General features: G+C 55.0%; 1 protein-coding gene across 5 annotated transcripts; it reads left to right on the plus strand.

Annotated features, from left to right (window-relative positions):
* The first annotated feature begins 289 nt into the window (after nt 1-289).
* On the plus strand, nt 290-15418 carry PITX1 (paired like homeodomain 1). 5 transcript variants are annotated; one of them, XM_048320256.1, is made up of 4 exons: nt 290-340; nt 8954-9135; nt 11911-12116; nt 14765-15418. In XM_048320256.1, the coding sequence occupies exons 2-4, from the start codon at nt 8973-8975 to the stop codon at nt 15302-15304; spliced, it is 909 nt and encodes a 302-aa protein (XP_048176213.1). In that variant the 5' UTR covers nt 290-340; nt 8954-8972; the 3' UTR covers nt 15305-15418. The 5 variants fall into 5 exon arrangements, with proteins under 5 accessions (XP_048176213.1, XP_048176211.1, XP_048176215.1 ...); XM_048320254.1 differs by having other exon boundaries at nt 313-340; nt 8907-9135; XM_048320258.1 differs by having other exon boundaries at nt 321-340; nt 8958-9135.
* The last annotated feature ends 2884 nt before the right edge of the window (nt 15419-18302 follow it).

An 18302-nucleotide genomic window follows, 5' to 3' on the forward strand; every position in this document is an offset into this window, starting at 1 on the left:
AAAGCCCCAACCGGGAGGAAATGAAGAGGGCAGGGGCCGCGTAACCAGGAGCACGAAGCCGCTCCCCGAGAGAGGCTCGGCCACGCGGGAGTCGCGGGACGCGGGGGGCCGGGCCCGGAGATGCCTTCGGCGGCAGGACGGAGGTGCGGGGCGGCCAGCGCCGCCGGTCTCCCGGTGAGGGCGGCCCTGCCCCCGGCCCTCCCCCGTCTGCGGCACCCTGGGACGGGGCTGACGTCAGGAGGAGACGGGGAAATCTCCCAAGAAAAGCCTGGAGCGGCGGCCGGGGCGCGCACAGCGCCCGCCGGGCCCGGCACCCCGCCGCCGCCGCGTGCACCGCCCGGTGAGTTGCCCCACGCGCGTCCCGCCGCGCCCGGCCCGCCCCACGCGTGTCGCCGCCCGTCCCTCCCGGCCGGCCCCGTGCGCCCGGCCCGCCCCCCACGCGTGCGCCCCGCTCCCCGGCCCGCCCCACGCCGCGAGTGCCCGCGCCCGTCCCGCGGAGCCGTCCTGCCCCCGAGCTGCGCTCGCCTCCTCCGGGCTCCCGCGGCGGCCGCGGGACCGCGGGCGCGGCCGGAGGTGCGGAGCGCTCCGGGGTTACGAGACAAAGCCGAGCCGGGACGAGCTGCCGGCGCCGGGAGCGCCCCTCACCGCGGCCTCGCCTCGCCTCCCTCCCCGCGCTCCCCGCTCCGCTCTCCGCGCAGTCCTTGACATCTTTATACCGTGTATAAATTCTTTCGGGGCCTCTGCGCTTCGTCAGCTCTGACAAATGCGCTGGGAAAAGCAATTCCAGAGGGGTTACCTCATTTTGTAATTTTTTTATGTGTATATATATATATATTTAATTTTTTTTCCAAACGCAGCGTAACGTTTCCAGCCCCCAGCGCTGCTGCTCGGGGCACTCCGCGGCGCGGGGCGCTCCGCGGCTCATCCCCGGTACGCTCGGCGGGGGAGGCCGGTGGCGGCAGCGCCGGGTGCTACAGCGATGCCCGGAGCCTCGGGCGGCCCCGGCGGGGCTGGAGCTCCCCAGGACGAGCCGGGGATGTGGGTGATGCGGACCGGGGCTGCGCGGTGCCTCAGCGGGGCTGCGCTGCCGCGGCGAAGAGACGGCTGCTGCCGGGGGTGCGCAGGGCGGGCGGGCGGAGAGACCCTGGGCCGTCGATGAATTTTCCTTTTCAGGAAAACAATATTCTGCAGCCCCTCTCCTTTCCATTTTTTGGCTTGTTGTTTTTTGGGGGGTTTTTTTTCCTAATTTAAAAAATAGGCACCATCTTTGGGAAGTACATATATCGCGGGTTTCGCGCAGCTTCTGCAGCGGAGTAAAGTCCGGGAGCTGGGGGAGAAATGTTTTTTCTCCGCGTGTTAACCCCGCTTAAATGGACGTGGGGAATGCCCACCGATGTTATCTTCCGTGGATTTCGTTTTTATTCTCGCGTTAAAAACTTTGGCACTAGGCGAGTTTTCTATTCTTTCTAGTATTTTCTATTATTTCGTCGTCTTTCCCCAAATTTTGCCAACCACGCTGCAGACAAACACAAAGTCCGAGTCACGAATTGAACATAAAAGGATACAAAGTGCTTGAATCGAGAACCTAGATGACGTTAGCTTTTTTTAAATAACAATTTTAAAATATGTGTTTTCCACTTAACAAACCAAAGTCCATGTTCTCCAGGTTATTCCCTGCGCCAGCTCCAGCCGCCTATATAAAAACTGACTTCCAAATATTTCCTGAGGTCTACTTCACTGGCAGAACTTCCCCAAAAATCCTTCATTTGCCTGAAATATGAACAAAGTCCTTGGAAATCCCGCGCTGGAACCGTGGCCACATTTCCCTGGGAAAGTTTTAGACGAGTTAGAGGCGCCTGAGACTGAGGCAGATTTTTCCTACTGCAACCCACCGCCGAACAATAACCTGGTGGCTCTGCCACCTCTCCTTTACAGTGCGTTTTATTGTTCATGCAAGTGTTATTATGAAAACGTATTTCCAAATATATATATATATATATATCTCCTTCTTATCGAGTTTAAAGAAGGGAGCACATTTCTCCCAGAAAATGACCGCAGATGAAACAATTCATTATTTCCTTCCCGTGATGAACGGCTCGGACATATATTGCTTCTAAATAACAAAAGGGGAGGAGAAAACATTCTCTAGTAAAGCCGAATTCCTTCGTTAGACCGCCTCCTAAACGTGCTAATAAAACTAATTCGTTTTATTTGCCCTGAACTTTTATATCTAACCCGGCGCGCTGATTAGCACAGCCCTCTGGAAGGCGGTGTGTTCCTATCTCTCCCCGAGATGTGCCCGTTAAGATACGGCCGTTCCCACAATGAAACTGGAAAGAAAAGTGTCCCGTGCCTTTATCTCGGCGGTGTTTGCTCCTGGGGCAGTGGAAATGAGCGGAGCTGTGCCGAGAGCAGCGCGGTGCTGCCGAGCAGCGGGGCGAGATCAGCCCTTTGGGGAGAAATAAGAAAAAAGTCAGAAGAAAAATTTGAAAGGAGAGAGGGGGAAAAAAATATATGGGGAGGGGCGACGAGGAGAAGGAAAGAAAGTAAGAGAAAAATTTAAAAGAAAAAATATAAAGGGAGGGGGAAAAAATAATATAGAAGATAAAATGAATGTGCTCAGAATTTAATTATTTCTCTGATTTTTTATTTTAAGGCAGGAAATGTGTAGGTCTTGCAGAGATTCGCTGCTGTTCTAAGCACATTAAAGAGTCCAGTGCATTATTAGAATACTTCAGCCCTTCAGGAAATGTCCTGTTGAAGGGAAATGTGTTTCTCCCATCCAAATGCTGGAGCAATTAAGAGGTTGCTCGCCCAGAACAAGGTGGGGGAAACCCACAAGGAAACCTGATGTCGTTCATTTTAAATGCAGCCTCTTTTTTCTCCTGAAGAAGAGTCTTCAACAAATACCAACGGAGTGCCCGGGCCTCTGATTATCCCGTTTCAGAGGAATCTTTTTGAGCCCACAAAAGAGCCACATTTCGGGATCTAAAGATGCACAGAGTAATATGAGCAGGCTGCCTAGCAAACTCCGGTGCCCCTTCCTCTGTCAATTAATCAGAAAAGCATGCTCGCTCTGCCCAGAGAGGGAATTGTGTGGCTATATTGTGATTTTCCCCTCTTTTTCCCCCACCTGGGAAAAAAAAAAAACAACATATTCCTGAGCTGTCCATCCTCCGATGTTTCATTGCAGTGCACTGACACTCTCCCGCTCACATCAGGTTTATCAGAGATAAATCCAAACCGCTGCTAGCAGCAAATTCATATTTTCTTGGAGCAGAGTTCAGTGCCTGTGGTCTGACGGATGCGAAGAGGGCTGGGAGGCATCTCCTGGCAAGGGTGAGACTGTGCCGGCAAGGGTTTGAGGGGAAAAAGAAGTTGTCCCAGATCGGACAACTACGAAATGGTTTTATTTTCGGGGTGCTGGTAGAATGACGGCCGAAGTGAACCAGCACCATCCCACCCCACCCCCGGCTGCTTCCAGCTGCAGAAACCCGAATAAGAAAACCGTTTCTCCAGCCGTCAGTCGCTGCATTTCAAGAAAGCCTTGGGGTATCATTTGTATCTGTCAGAAAACATTAAGCCTTCAACTTTTTCATCCCGGGTTTTTTCAAGCGCTGCCGCTGGCCGCCGCGCCCGGGGAGCCCCGGAGAGGGATGCGGATGGCGGGGTGGGGGGACAGCCTCGGGTGTCCCAGGTGCCCCGGGAAGTGTCCCGGACCAAACACCTCCTTGTGTGTTTCCCCCATGTGTTTCAGTGGCGGGGAGAGCCGAGGTGGTGGGGCAGAGTCGGCCGGACCGAGGGGAGCGGGATGGGGCAGGGAGGCAGTGGGAGGCCGGGGGGGGCCGAGGGAGGCCGCTGGAGACCCTCCTGCAGAGCATCCGCGGCGCGGAGGGGCCCTGCGCTCCCGCGGAAGGCGGAGGCTTGGCCGACATACGGAGGGACGAAGACTACGGGTCCAAAAGGGGCTGATTTCGTTTTGCTGTACTTCTTAGGAAAATTGCTGTCCTGGCTGCGGAGAGGAGGACAGGCCGGCCGGGAGCCAGCGTAATTTTCCACCTTCCCCTCCTGAGCGATTTAACACGCACTTCAGGCTGGGTTTCTTCCCTCTCTCTGCTTCCCTCTCCACCCGGCCCTTGGAGGACCCGGCTCTTGCTCCGCTCTGGGGTTAGGGTTAGGTCGGGAGATTCGGGGGCTCCTTTCACCGTTTTGGGGTTTTATTTCCTTTTCCCTTCAGGCCGGGGCCGCGGTCGCGTGGAGAGAGCAGAACTTTGCCTTGCACGGGGGCGTAAACGCGGATCTCCACCTTGTGCGTAAGGGTCGTGCTTTTCACTTGGGGTGATGCTGTTTTGGGTCAGGACACCCCCGAAACATTTCCCCGATGGACACCACTCCCACGGTACAGCTCAACAACAACCCCCGCCCCCCGCAGTGCGCTCCATATTCTGCAGGGCATCGCGCAGTCCTGTGCACACTCGAGCACGCATCCCCAGTCCCTACTTCTTCTGACACGCGTGGGCATCCCGTGGGTCAGAGACACGCATCAGCAAAGGCATGCCCGCTGGGCATTTTTTGGATGGTTCTGTTATTAAAAGTTGTTTTCCTGCAGCAGCTCCTGCCTCCTGGGTTCAATGAAGGGGGCGCCGGAGGAGGTTGGCTGGCTTGGTTTGGGCTTGGTTTGGCTGGGATTGCATTGTTTGGGTTTGGCTTGGCTTGGTCCGGTTGCTTTCGTTGTGGTTTGGTGTGGTTTGGTTTGGTTTGGTTTGGTTTGGTTTGGTTTGGTTTGGTTTGGTTTGGTTTGACTGAGCTGACTTGAGTTTGGCTGAGCTGGGTTGGGTTTGGTTGGACTAAGTTTGTTTGAGTTGGATTTGTTTGGACGGCGTTGGGCTGGGTGTAGGTGAACTGAATTTAGTTGAGTTTGCATTGGAGGGCTTCTCCCTTCTCTCTTGCCTCACTGCAGCTCTATTTTTGAGAGGGCTTCCATCTCTTCCCGGGTAGAGGCGTGCTTGGGAGGAGATGTCTTCATTTTTGTAACAATTCCCAATAATTTATAGACCGAATCTGAGTTTATACAACATTAATAAATCTGAAAAGGAAAAGCTGGCAGAGACTGAACTTCACCAGCTGATATACGGCCCAGGTGGTTTGGCATTGGCTGCAACCACCGCAACCAGCCGAGGATGGGAGCCCCTCTCCGAAAGTAGGGACCCCCTTCAGACACCTGGGAGTGACACGGCTCTGTCCCCTTGGGGCCGCCAGAGTCCCGCTCTCGGATAGACGTGTCTCTTCTTCATGGGGCTGTCACTGGTGTGACCAGCGCTGATTTATTTCCAAGCGCCATCCTTAGTTCTGGGGTTATTTATAGTAGGAGGAAGCGGAGCGGTTTATTTGCGGGTTTCCAACTTTTTACAGATCCTTGAGGCACTCCCCAGCCAGGGAGCGCGGTGGCTGCGCGGGCGCGGAGCGGCGGTGCTCTCCAGCCACCCCACGCGGAGCGTCCCCACGCAAAGTTGTCCCGCCACCCCGTGTCCCCGCCGGAGCTCCGCGGGTCCCGCTCGGCCCCGGCCCCACCCTCCCTCCCTCCACCTCTGCCCGGCCCTTCCCACGCCCACGCAGGTCGCGGCTCCCCAGGGACGTCCTGGGGGCTGCTGCGGCCCCTCCTCCTTCCGGCAGCTCCCTCAGCCCCCCGCGAGGCGGTGGGAGAAGGGGAACCCGAGCCCGGTGCCCCCGTCCTGCCCAACCCGTGGGGCCGCTGGGCCGCTTTAAAGCCCCGGGAGGAGCAGCCAGCTCCGAGTGGGACATCAAGGCTTGCCTTGCTCGTGGCCTGCCTGAAAGGTGAGGAGTGACGTCAGGGAGGCAGCGAATGACGTCACGTGAATGGACCCGTGACGTAGCACCTAGTGGAAGGAGTTGCCGGCAGAGAGATGTCCTCGCCATCCCGAAACAGAGCGCGCTTGGACGGGAGGAAAGAGGAGACAGCGCAGATTTGGGGATGACTGCTCTGGGGGCACGCTCTCTTGTCGTGACATAAGCGTCGTGACCAGCAACGGGAATAACCGGGAGGATTTGGCTCTATGCTGTAGGGCTGTGTCCGCTCCACAGAGCGCAGAGCGAGAGGATGCCTTTAAATCCACGAAAGACAGATGAGACACACAGAGAAGACAGATACATGGTATAGATAAAATAGATAGAAGATTAGGTAGATCGATGATACATTCTCCCACTGCCAACCCGTGCGCAGGTGTGCAGTAAATGCCCGCCCACACCACGGCCCGGGCGCGGACACTCGTGGGGACGGTCAGGAGAGAACCAGGAGCTGCTCTGGCTCCCGAGGGCCAGCCCGTTACTCTCTATTTAGGGGCGGTATCGGGGAATGTCTGCCCCGGTGACACCTCAGGAGGAACTGAGCTGCGATCGCCCTGGGAGACATCCGGACCCGGCATTACCGCGGCCGCCGCCTCGGCAGAATAATGCCGGTGCCCGGGCAGAGCCTGTCTTTGCACCCAGCAGGGAGAAATTGAACCTAGAACGAATCTTTTAAAACTAGATTTTATAGAACAGAACAAAAACTGTAATTAAGCGCATTATTTTTAAAAAGGAAAATTAAAAGGAACGGAAAATGCTGCCTCTGGTTCAGAGGCTGCTGTGAGCAGTGGGTTTAAGAGCAGTGGGAGCGGAGCCGGACTGTTGACAGACTCGTGGAATCATAGAACCATCAAGGTTGAAAAAGACCCTTAAGGTCAACGAGTCCCACCGCCTCCCTCCATCACAGCCCGCCGGGCTCCGTCCCCCTTCCGCCGAGGGTGAGGGAGCCCCCGCACGCCGACCCCGGGCTGCCGCCCACGGAAATAAAGGGAAAAAATGGGACTGTGAAGGGTCTCAGACACGATGCACGTTTGCAGTCTATTCACCTCCCCCTTGGGAGAAAGGCCGTTCCCACCCCTTGCTTCTCACACGGGAGGAGGTCTCCATCCTTCCCGTGCCTGTGGGCTCCTGCATCAGCTGAACCCCTCGAGGCCCAGAGACCGTGGTAAATATTTGCATTTTAAACCACGTCCATCTTAAATAGCCCCGAGGTTGTCTGGTTCACCTCGGGTGCTCGAAATTCCCAGTCGTTTGCAGACTCCTGAGCGAAGTTCAACCAGGAGCGGCGAACAGACAGAAAGACATCAAGATGTCACCAAAAAAAAAAAAAAAAAAAAAAAAAAAGAGCTCGTGAGAGCTGACCCTGACAGCACCCGCATGTACATCCCCTGAACGGTGCTTAAGACCAGAGGTGAAGGGGTTGGGAGCTTTGAGCTCCCCCCGCCTGGGGTCCCCGGGCTTTGCGGGGCATTGCCGGGGGTGCGGGGCGGGCCCGACTCCATCAGCCCGGCGGGGTCGGAAAAAGCCTGCGCGGCTGGAACACTGCTTCCCTCCACTTTTCCACAAAACAGTTCAAAAGTTCTCTCCCACATCTTTACTTGATTTGAAAGCAAAATAGAGTGTCAGGATAGATCAGTTAAAGTGAGACAAGAAAGGAGAGAGGAGAGAGGGTCCTTTCCCCAGGCAGTCACAGCCATGGTCTTCCTCCCTTTTCCCTTCCTCCCTTTCCCCTCACCCCCGCTACCCGCGGTTCCCACCTTCCTTCCCCCGTGGGTTTTTCCACTTCGCCAAAATACCGAGGTGTTATCCAGGAAGGCTAAGGCCGTATCCCGGCCTGCGTGGGCAGCACCGGGGACCAGCCCTGCTCCACACGCCCCTGCATCGGGACAGGGTGCACAGGTGACCGACGCAGGAGAGGGGGTCTGCCGAGGAGGAGTGGGGGTGTCTCCCACCCCCTCCCCGCTGGCTGCCCCGGCCTCCGGACTGGCAGAGTCGCAGAGAACCCTCTCGAGGGTCATGGCGAGTTCGGCTGCAGCAGGAAAATTATTTGTTATTAATCATGTGCTGAAAGATGATGTGATGGGAGAGATGGCACTGCCGCTGCTCCCCGAGCTGCGTTCCCCCGGCCGCCAGGCAGGGTCCGGGCAGCATTGTTATAACCCCTGCAGCCTGGAAAATTATGTTTAAAAAGGTTAAAAACAGTTCAGACACAGCCCACAGCCCGAGCACCCCTCCAGGAACATATTCCCCGTGGGACTGAAACACGCGCTGGGGTCACTCAGCCCCGCACAGAGATGCTGAGGGATGCGCGGGTGCACATCCACTGCAGCGTGCGGAGGTTCCGCGGGTCGTGAGGCCCAGCCTGGAAGGGTGTGGGCATACCCGTGGAGATGCCGTGCTGCGCGGGGGTACAACCTGCGCGCTGCCGGGTGGTAGGGGACTATGGAGGGGGGCGAACTGACGGGGTGCTGGGGGCGGGCGGGGGGTCCCCAGAGGATTGTTCACCTTTCATTCGTTTGTGAAATATTTTTAATACATCACCGAGTTTGGGGGAGGCGGCGGGTGAAGAGGAAGGAGGGCATCCCCGAAGGAGCCGCGGCCAGGCGGCGGGGGCCGGGCAGGGGCGGCGGGGCCCGCAGGTCTGGCCGCGGGCGCGCAAGGGGCGCGGATGGCGGGGAGCGCGGAGGCAGGTCCCGCGCGGCCGGGCTGGGCCAGCGCTAGATGGAGTGATGCATGAGCGAGACGGGGAGGTTTTAACCTTCAGGGGGAGGAGCCCCGTTTAACTACAGGCATTTGTTCTAGGGCAGGTCACTTTAATCTCTTTAGCTTTAAACTGTCCAACTCGCAACTCGCGTTTCTCTGTAAGGGATCTTTACCATTTCCCTGCCTATGCGGCCGGAGCGCCGTGCCTCTCCCCAGCAGAGACAACCACGTTCCAGGCACTGCCCAGATTGCTTCCGACACCCTTAAAATAATACTGTTAGTAATAAGTGGATTTGCTTTTGTTTTTTGTTGATTTTTTTTTCTTCCTAAAAAAAAAGCTCCTTGTTCCTTTCTGTGTGGAATAAACACCTGCAAACTCCCCCAGGCAGCCCGGCGCCCCTGCCATGGATTCCTTTAAAGGTGGAATGAATTTGGAGAGACTGCCTGAGAGCTTGAGACCCCAACCCTCCCATGACATGGCTTCCAGCTTCCATTTGCAAAGATCCTCGGAACCCAGAGACCCGATCGACAACTCAGCCAGTGAATCCTCCGACACGGAGGTGCCAGGTAACCCTCCCCCTCCCCGCGCCCCCGCGGCCCCGGCCCGCTCCCCCCGCGCTGCTTCCCCCTCCCCACGGCGCCTTCCCTCCGCGGGGCGGCCGGGGGTGCTGTGCCTGCACCCCCCGCGCAACCGGAGCCGATGGAGGGACAAGGGTGAGCAAGAGCTGCCGGTGATCGCGGCGCCTCCATCCCAACCGAGCCCCGGGAACCGGAGCGGGGGGCAGGGGCCTTCCTGGAGCTGCCTCCCCCGCCGTGCCCGGGGCTGACAGCCCGTCGGGAGGACACATGGCTCCATGGTCCCGTCCCAGGAGCTGCTTTCTTTGATTTCTTTTATTTATTTTTAAATAAAAACTGCAGTTATTAACTGATGGGATCGAGAGGAAGGGGGGCTCTTCAGGGAGTGCGGTTTTGCCGGATGTTTCTGAAATAATGTCAGCTTTTGCCCGGGTTTATTTTCCAGCTCGGGTGGTGCAGAAATGGAAAAAGATCTCTCTGTCAGCGAAAAAAAAACTTTAAAAAAGAAAGAAAGGGCAGGCAGAGCCAGAGAGGCAGCGTGAGGCCAAGGCAGGCAGCGCGGGCCGCTGTGGAGGGGATGTGCGCGGCCGCAGAGAGGTTTTGCGTGGGGGCTGAGCGCTTTCCCCGCAGGAAAAGGGAAGGATCCCCATGCCCTGACCACCGTGTGCGAGGGCTGCAGGGAACGCTGTGCTCTCTCAGATTGCATTTAATTAAAACAACAACATTTTTAGAATGACAAGGGAAAAGTAGAAGAAAGGAACAAAAGCTTCAGGAAGGAGTGTGATATTCCTTCTCCAGCAAGACCGTTTCAAAGGGAGTTTATGTTTTATATAATTTTAATTTTCTAATAGATGTTGTTGCTCCTCGGAGTCTTAGCAGGTCTCATAACCTAGAGAGTGGCTGTGGTAAGAGTCGGTCCCGAAGTGGCACTCGGTGATAAAGAGGTTTTGGGTTGTGCCTCCCGGCCTGATTCGCAAACAAAGTTAGGGACCGGCGTCTGGAAGGGACTCTGAGATTAGAGGGGATTATTGGAGATTAGAGAGGGAGATTTGCTGCATTTTGCCCTACCCCTGTGTGTGACCCCTCGGTGCTGCAGGAGGGCTGAGGAGCTGCCTGCCTTTCTTCTCTGAGAAGCTGCAAAATACTTTCAGATTTTAATATTTTTTTAATGGAAAAAAAAAAGAAAGTTACAAAAGACGATTAAAGATGCCTTGCCTTACGATTTGGAATTGTATCACAGCCCTGCGCTGAGGCCAGATTTTTAGGGAAGACAGGGAGGGTTAAAGTCAGCGCTGGGCGAGGGCCCGCGGCCGGAGCCCATCGGGACCACTGCCGCTTCCCGATCGCCTCCCGCTCCCTCTCGGCCCCGTTTATTCGAGCTGTTCCCAGCCGAAAGCGGGAGAATTTGTTTTGGCGGCGGAGGTTATTTTTGTTTGTTCCGCCGCCGGGCCATGCGGCTCGGCCGGTCTGGGGACCAGGGGCCTGGGGCGATGGGGTCTGTGCTGAGAGGCCTTGGTTGCCTCAAAGCCGGAGAGCCATCGGCCCCTTTTGGGGGTCCACTGAGCAGCTGAGGTTCGCTCGCACCCTCACCCCTTTCGCTGTGGAGGGTTCCCAGCGAGGTGCTTTTCAAAGGTGACTTTGCAAGGACGAGTCCTCCCGGGCTCTGGATTCAGCACGCGATTATTTTTAGACTCCCGCTTACCTCGCAGAGGTCGGAGCTGTAGAAATGCCCCCGGGCCCGCCGGGGAGAAAACCCTCTGAAAGGGGGTTTAAAAAAAACCCTCTTAAAAGGAGGAGGAAAAAAAAAACTCTAAAAGGAAAAACTCGCGGCCGTTTTTCCCTTCTGCAGCAGCAGGACCGAGGCCGGGGGTTGGCCGCGGCCCCCGGCCCTGCACGGCCCGGCCGCACCTTTCCTGCGCCGCCGGGGCCCAGCCCGGGAGCACTTTGGTTGAGCCCCTTCAGTCGCTCTCCGAGCGCTTCAGCCGGGACAAACCGGGCCGAAACCCGGGCTTGGAGAGCCAGAGAGCCCGTTACGAGAGGGGAGAGGGGGCTCGCAGGGCCAGTGTTGGATTCCTGCTCCCAGCCCGCGCAAATCCCGGCCAGGAAAACCTTCCTCGGTGGTTCTTTTTTTCTTTCCTTCTTTCGATATGATTTTTGCGGAGGGCTTCGCTCAGCCCTGTGTTAAAATAAACACCAAAATCCTAAAAGATGAGGAATAAAATAGTTATGAAAAGAGAATGAAGTGGGGGAGCGGAAGGGGCCTTTCGCAATTAATTGCTCCTGGGTTTTCCACCCCTACCCTTCCAAAGTTTCCAGTCGCGGCCGAGCACAACAAAGACAATGGAGCAAAGATCACGCCTTGGTTTGGAGGGAGCGAGAAGGTGCCGTAGAAAGGCGGAGCGGCCGGTGATGCGGGGACCCCGCTCCCCACGAATGCACTCACCCCTCGGGCCTGCTCCGAGCCGCTCTGAGGGTCCCTCCTGCTGCGTCCCTGCGTGCCCTGGGCCCGCAGGGCTCCGTTCTCCTTCCCCAGCCAGCCCGGGAAGGGCCGGGTTCGGCTGCGGGGCGCTCGCTGGGTGCAGGGCCCAGCGGGACACGAGTGGGTGCCCCCACGCGTGCCTCCGGTGGGGTGGGCAGCGCTGGGTGCGGAGCGGGGGTGTCTGCCTTTGTGTGCCTGTAGTGGGAAAAAAACTAAAGCAAAGAAACACAAAACAAAAAAAAGGAAAAACAAATAAACCAACCATCCCCAACCCGACCCCCTCGCAGAAAAAGAGCGTAGCGGCGAGCAGAAAAACGAGGACGGGGCCGCCGACGACCCGGCGAAGAAGAAGAAGCAGCGGCGGCAGCGGACCCACTTCACCAGCCAGCAGCTGCAGGAGCTGGAGGCCACCTTCCAGCGGAACCGCTACCCCGACATGAGCATGCGGGAGGAGATCGCCGTCTGGACCAACCTCACCGAGCCCCGAGTCCGGGTAAGAGGGGCTGCAGTCCCGCCGGGACCGAACTCTGCTCTGGGGCCGCCGGAGGGTGGGGGGCTCGGGGAAGCTGCCCCTTCTGGGAGCGCTGCGGCGGTTTGCTCTGGGCTGGATTTTAATGACCAAAACTGGGGTCCAGACCGGAGAGGAGAAATTCAGCTCTCGGCCACGGAGAGATGCCGCCCGGAGCGGGTCGCGACCGTCGGCCCCGCACTGGGGACCGGTTCGAAAAGTGGGCGGCGAGCGGTGCAGGGAGCAGCGAAAGGCCGGGGTGGGGAAGGGTCGGACTGTGGGGGAAAGAACCCTCTGGAGTGGTCGAAACGCGGCGCGGGGATGGAGCAAGCTCCCATCCCATCTTCCCTTTACTCTGGTTATTCCCAGTAATCGCAACGGCCATGTCCCAACAAACCACTGCCCCACGCTACTGCGGCAGCGGGATCGCGAGATCTAATCCGCACAGTGCGGGTCTCGGTGCCGGCCCTCCCGGCCGCGCATCTCCCAAGGCCGCGGGCTGTTTGCGGAGGCCGAAAGCGAAGGGCAGGGACTGGGGAGCGGTCGCAAAGTCAATACGCGCTGAAGACACAACCTTGTACCGCGAAGGCGCTGGATTTTTACACGCCTGGGAGCCGATGCCACCATATATATATATATATATATATATATATATATATATATATATGGTGTATGTATATACATATGGTGTACATATATATATGTAAATACATATGTCCCTCTTAGCCAGACTCGAGGTTCGATAACGTTGTTGCGCACAGCGAGAAATATATAAATATATATATATATATGTGTGTGTGTGTGTGTGTGTATGTATGTGTATATATGTACATTTCAGCAGTTTCTTAGAGAGATTTGTGAGTGAAAGATCCTGGCAGAGAACGACCGGGCCGAAGCGGCTCGGTCTCTACCGATCTATCGCTGTGTCTCTGTTTGTCCACCTCCCCTGCGCTTTTTTTCCACCCGGGACATTTCCCCGCGCGGTTTTGGTGGTGATCGCACACCACGGGACCGTGGGCTAAGCACGGGAGGAAACGGAACTGCGGTGCGAAGCCCCACCGCCCGGAAAACCCACTTTTTCTTTTTTTCTTTTCGTTTTTTGTGTTTAATTTGGCAATTAAACCTTGAGTGACCAAATCGGATTACAGAGATTCTGCTTTAAACATTTAAAGAGTAAACACCCATCTGAAACAAATGCGTCTGAAAGCATTGTCTTAATTGAGTTTAAAACAAAACAAAGCCCGAGCATTAATACTGGTTGAATATTTCAGGGAGCAAATAAAACTAAAATATGAGTTGCAATTAACATAATTTCGTTCTCCCTCTGTGTGGAAATGTTTGGGTTTGATGTTCTGAGATTGCAGATTGCAAATCTAACCTTAATTTGCTATGAAGGCCTTCCTTTAAAATGTCTAGGAGCCATAATTAAAACTATTACCCTCATTTTCAGGAAATTCCTGTCTGGAAGCACCTTCCGAGGAGTATATTACAGGTTTTGAACATGTTGGCTTTCGTTTCCTATTTATACAGGATTCTTTTTATTATTGTTATTTTTTAAAATAGACTCAGCCATCCGTTCCCCCACGGAGTTTCCATCCTCGAGCCCGGTATTTAATAATAGTTGTGCCATTTCTGCCCGGGAGGGGAGGCCCCAAGAGCCGTCCCCCGCCCCCGCCCCGGCTCCAAAGGGAGCGCAGCCTGCGCGGGGCCGGGGCCCCGGTGTCTGCAGGGAGCTCGTGGGCCCCGGCTCAGTGGAAGAAAGCCGGGGTGCCGTGGGGAGGATGCTGCAAAGGAGGCTCGCAAGCTGGGCGCAGGCGGCAGGCAGAACGATGCTGATTTTTAAACAATTTTTAAAGAATTTTGGAGCTGCCCGGCTTCCATCACGGGGGGCTCAAATGCTTTCCGGGGGCTAAATATATATGTGTATATATCTATATATCTATATATCTATATATCTATATATCTAAATAGTAAGAGTGAGATTGGATCCGGTTTTGCATCAAATATCAGGAGCGGCCCCGCTTCTCTGTTTCCTAGTTAGGGCTGTAAATTCTCATTAGATATAAAGGCAGAGGCTGCATCTATCCGAGGGCGATGCGGGGATTGATTTTTTTTTTTTAACCTAAACATACTAATCCAATCCCTTTTTTTATGATCTGTAACAGGGGACTTTTATTACACAGCATTAGCGTTCGGAAACGCGGCAGAGCTGGGGCGAGCCGGCCCTAATCAGAGCGGGACGTCTCTTCGCCCCCCGCCTGGCTCCGGGAAAGGGGCGGCGGGGGGCGGGGGACGGGGGGGACGCGGACAGACGCGCAGGCACCCTTGGCAGAGAGGCGGCTGCGCGCATCCCGGCTGGTACATCCCGCTGGACAGAGAGGGATGCGCGCAGAGCCCGGTGTGCGCGCAGGCACCCTGCGGAGCGGGACCCCATCCCGCGGGGGCGGGGGGCGGCGGGGACAGGCGGTGTGGGGCCGCGGAGCCTGCTCTGGCATCCCGGAGGAGATGGCCGGGCTGGGGGGAGCAGGCGCTGGGCTGCGGGTACCTGCGCGCATCTGCGCACCGTCGGCGGGGTGGGGGGCTGCTGTGGTCCCGCACTCACCGAGACGTGTCGCTCCCCCCTCCCCACGCAGGTTTGGTTCAAGAACCGCCGAGCCAAGTGGAGAAAGCGGGAGCGGAACCAGCAGATGGACCTGTGCAAGAACGGCTACGTGCCCCAGTTCAGCGGGCTGATGCAGCCCTACGACGACATGTACGCCGGCTACCCCTACAACAACTGGGCCGCCAAAAGCCTCACCCCGGCGCCGCTCTCCACCAAGAGCTTCACCTTCTTCAACTCCATGAGCCCCCTCTCCTCGCAGTCCATGTTCTCGGCGCCCAGCAGCATCCCCTCCATGAACATGCCCTCCAGTATGGGCCACTCGGCCGTGCCGGGCATGGCCAACTCCGGCCTCAACAACATCAACAACATCAGCGGCTCCTCGCTCAACTCGGCCATGTCCTCGCCGGCCTGTCCCTACGGGCCACCGGGCTCGCCCTACAGCGTCTACCGGGACACTTGCAACTCCAGCTTAGCCAGCCTCAGACTGAAATCAAAGCAGCACTCCAGTTTCGGCTACAGCAGTTTGCAAAGCCCCGGCTCTAGTCTAAACGCCTGTCAGTACAACAGTTGACGGACTTGACACAAACCACCTCCGACAAAGCACCGCCGACAAAGCAAAGCAGAAGCAAAGCGACGTTTAACGGAAAAGAAAAAAAATAAATTAAACCCAATGATGATTAAAAGCAAAACCCAAGCAAGTGAGAGAGGAAAAAAAATAAAATAAAGCACCACCCTCCCCCCCCCCCCCCAAAAAAAAAAAAAAAATCCCCCAAAACTTCCGCGGACTTCGACTGTCTAGGGAAAAAAAAAAAATGCAAACCAACGATGAAACCAAAAAACCAGCGCTTTAAAAATACATTAAAAATAAAATAAATTAAAAAAAAATACCCCGTCTAAAACCGTAAACGGACCAGAAAACTTTTGCAAGAGACACCGAAATCTGGTACATGGATAAGTTGCAATTTTTTTCTCTGGGTTATGCGGGTTGTATGTGTTTACTTGAACTTGCACAGGAGTCGGTAAGGCGGCCGCTGCCCCGCGGGGAGGGCGGCAGGAGGGGACGCCGCGGTGGTAAGAGCTGGTGGGACGGTTCTTGGCCGCTTGTCGCACGGGAAGAGTTTGGTTAATGTTTACCACTGAGAAACAGAATCACACTCGGAAAAAAAAAAAAAAGGTTGGTGTAAGAGGGGAGGAAAAAAAAAACCAAATCGCAGAGTAGAATCTGCGGGGGGAAAATGGTTAAAATATTAGGTATGAAACTATTAAAATAATAATGACAAGGGTCAACCACTTATATAAGGTTATATTTATATCTACCGTTGCATTGTGCCGGATCATTGTCCTTGGCCGTTGAATAAACTGTTTTTAAAATGCATGATTCTTGATGTTTTTTCTTTAGTTGGAAGCTATAATCCAGTCATTCCTGATACTAAGCAGCTCAAGGTTCCTACCTCTTCATCCTTTCCAAAAGACTGCAGTATCCCTGGTTGTGAGAGAGCATAGAAACCCTTCAGCAATGCGAAAACTGTTCATCTTTTTCCCCATCCAAACTCTTATCCTGATAATGAAATTATCATTCATCTTTATTTAAATGCAGGGGGTGTTTTTTCTCTTTGAAAAGTAAAACTAAAAACCAACCCCCGTTTAGAAAGTCTAGAAAAAACGACGAAAAATGGTCTGTTATGAAGTGATTTCAGATACTGCATCTCTGCTAGAGAAACAGCGAGCCTCGGCGTCCGGAAAGGTTCTTAGCCAAGCTGAAAGCGTTCCTTGCTTTTCTAAATGTGAAGGAAAAACAAGGAACCTAAAAAATTCTTAAGGTGTTATTATCTTAAGGTGTTATTATGTAAATATAGATACTTTTACAAGTGCTTGTTGGGAAAAAACCAACAAACAAAACATGGAAATGATAAATATGATTTTTATTAATACGCATACAAAACGCATATGAAGTTTAATTGCAGGCATATTTGTTGCTTATTTTTGTCGATACTTATTACCTGTAGATGACAAAGAGACATAAAATGCACACGGTACTTCTTTCCCAGTGTATTTCACACCTGTGGTAAACGTTACGCTGGATGTTTCAATTATGCTGTTGTGGATAAGGATGCAGTATATATTGTTTTATAAGTTATGTTTTGTGATTTTTTTTTTTTCAAAATTAAGAGCATGGGAATAAAAAAGAAAACTTAAAAAAAAACCTAAACCGAAACGAAATCTAGAAATGCCTTTAATGTTCTTTTCTGGCTGTGTTTAAGAGAGCGACTAAACAAGAAGAAAAGCAACTCTCTGCCCCCCGCCCCGTGGTGGCATTTTGGGGAGGCCCTCCCCGCTTCCCCGGTAATTGCGCCTGCGTCCCCCTCAGCGTCCCGACAGGGAAGGAGCCCGGTTCCCTGCCCCCGCTCCCCGGGGCAGCCCCGGCAGTGGAAACCCTCCCCGGGTCTAATTTTATGGCAGACTGTTACCGCTGTTTGCCGGAGCTGGGGATCCAGCCCTCCTTGCCGCTGCACTGCTGCATCCCACCAAGCCCCAACGCTCGGAGCCGTGGGTCGGGGTTTTTTTCCTCCCCAAAGAGTTAATCCCCGCACCCTGGAGCACCCCCGGTGGGTCGCAGCCCTGGCACTGCTCCTTCTCCCGCAGCCACTTGTCCCACTTCGCTAAGGTGCGTTTTTCTCTTTTTTCTCCAAATTGCCCGACATCTTGAATTTCAAAGGTTGTTCGATTTATTTTCCCTCTCCTTTAAGTTTTTGCAAGCACAAAGCCCTCTGATTCTACTAGTATTTATTTACTATTTGATGACTATTTATTTACTAGTGCGATTACTATTAATATTTTACCCCAAATGCCATAACTGATATAACGAATCAATGCAATATCCGGACCAGGCGGCAGGAATAGCCATCGCCGGGGCCCTTTCCCGGCCCAAACGCGCTGTTTGCGCGGCCGCGGATGGCCCCGTTCCCGGAGGATCGCAGTTCTCTGTGCCCCGGGGGGGCCGGCGCCCGTCCCGGGGCTGGGGGGCTGCGCAAGGGTTTTGTTCCCAACGCGGGGGCTCAGCAGAGCGGATCTGAGTCTCCCCGGCTACTCCATCCCTCACTTTAGCCAGGGGAGTGTCACCAGAGCAGCACAAGGACTGATTTTCCCCCAGTTTCCAGGTGGGAGGGGATCTGCCAGCCCTCCGCTGGGATTTTAGGTGTTCGTTTTCTCCTGTTCCTGGAGGCAGCCCTGTTAGTCCTAGATCAGAGCAGCGGCGCTCACGTTTTGCCAAACCCTGCCCCAAGTTTCAGTTGTTGTCCGAGTCCTGAACCACCCACCCCCTCCCGAAACTGTCTGCAGGAAAGAGTTGGGGACCAGGGACACAGCCTTCTGTGCTGGTGTCCCTAACCAGTGTCCCCGCGCCCTATGACTGTACCAGGGAAAGCTGTTTTGCTGCTGCTGCTGGGCGATTTGGGCATCTTGACACATTTATGGCTCAGTGAAAGGAAAATTCCAAGGAGGCATGAGCAGAAAGCAGCTCCTTCACCTTCCCTGTGAGCTTTTACGGATGCCCTGCTTCCAGCAGCCTC

This window comes from Corvus hawaiiensis, chromosome 15 (genome assembly GCF_020740725.1).
Source record: "Corvus hawaiiensis isolate bCorHaw1 chromosome 15, bCorHaw1.pri.cur, whole genome shotgun sequence".
Classification (NCBI taxonomy): Eukaryota; Metazoa; Chordata; class Aves; order Passeriformes; family Corvidae; genus Corvus; species Corvus hawaiiensis.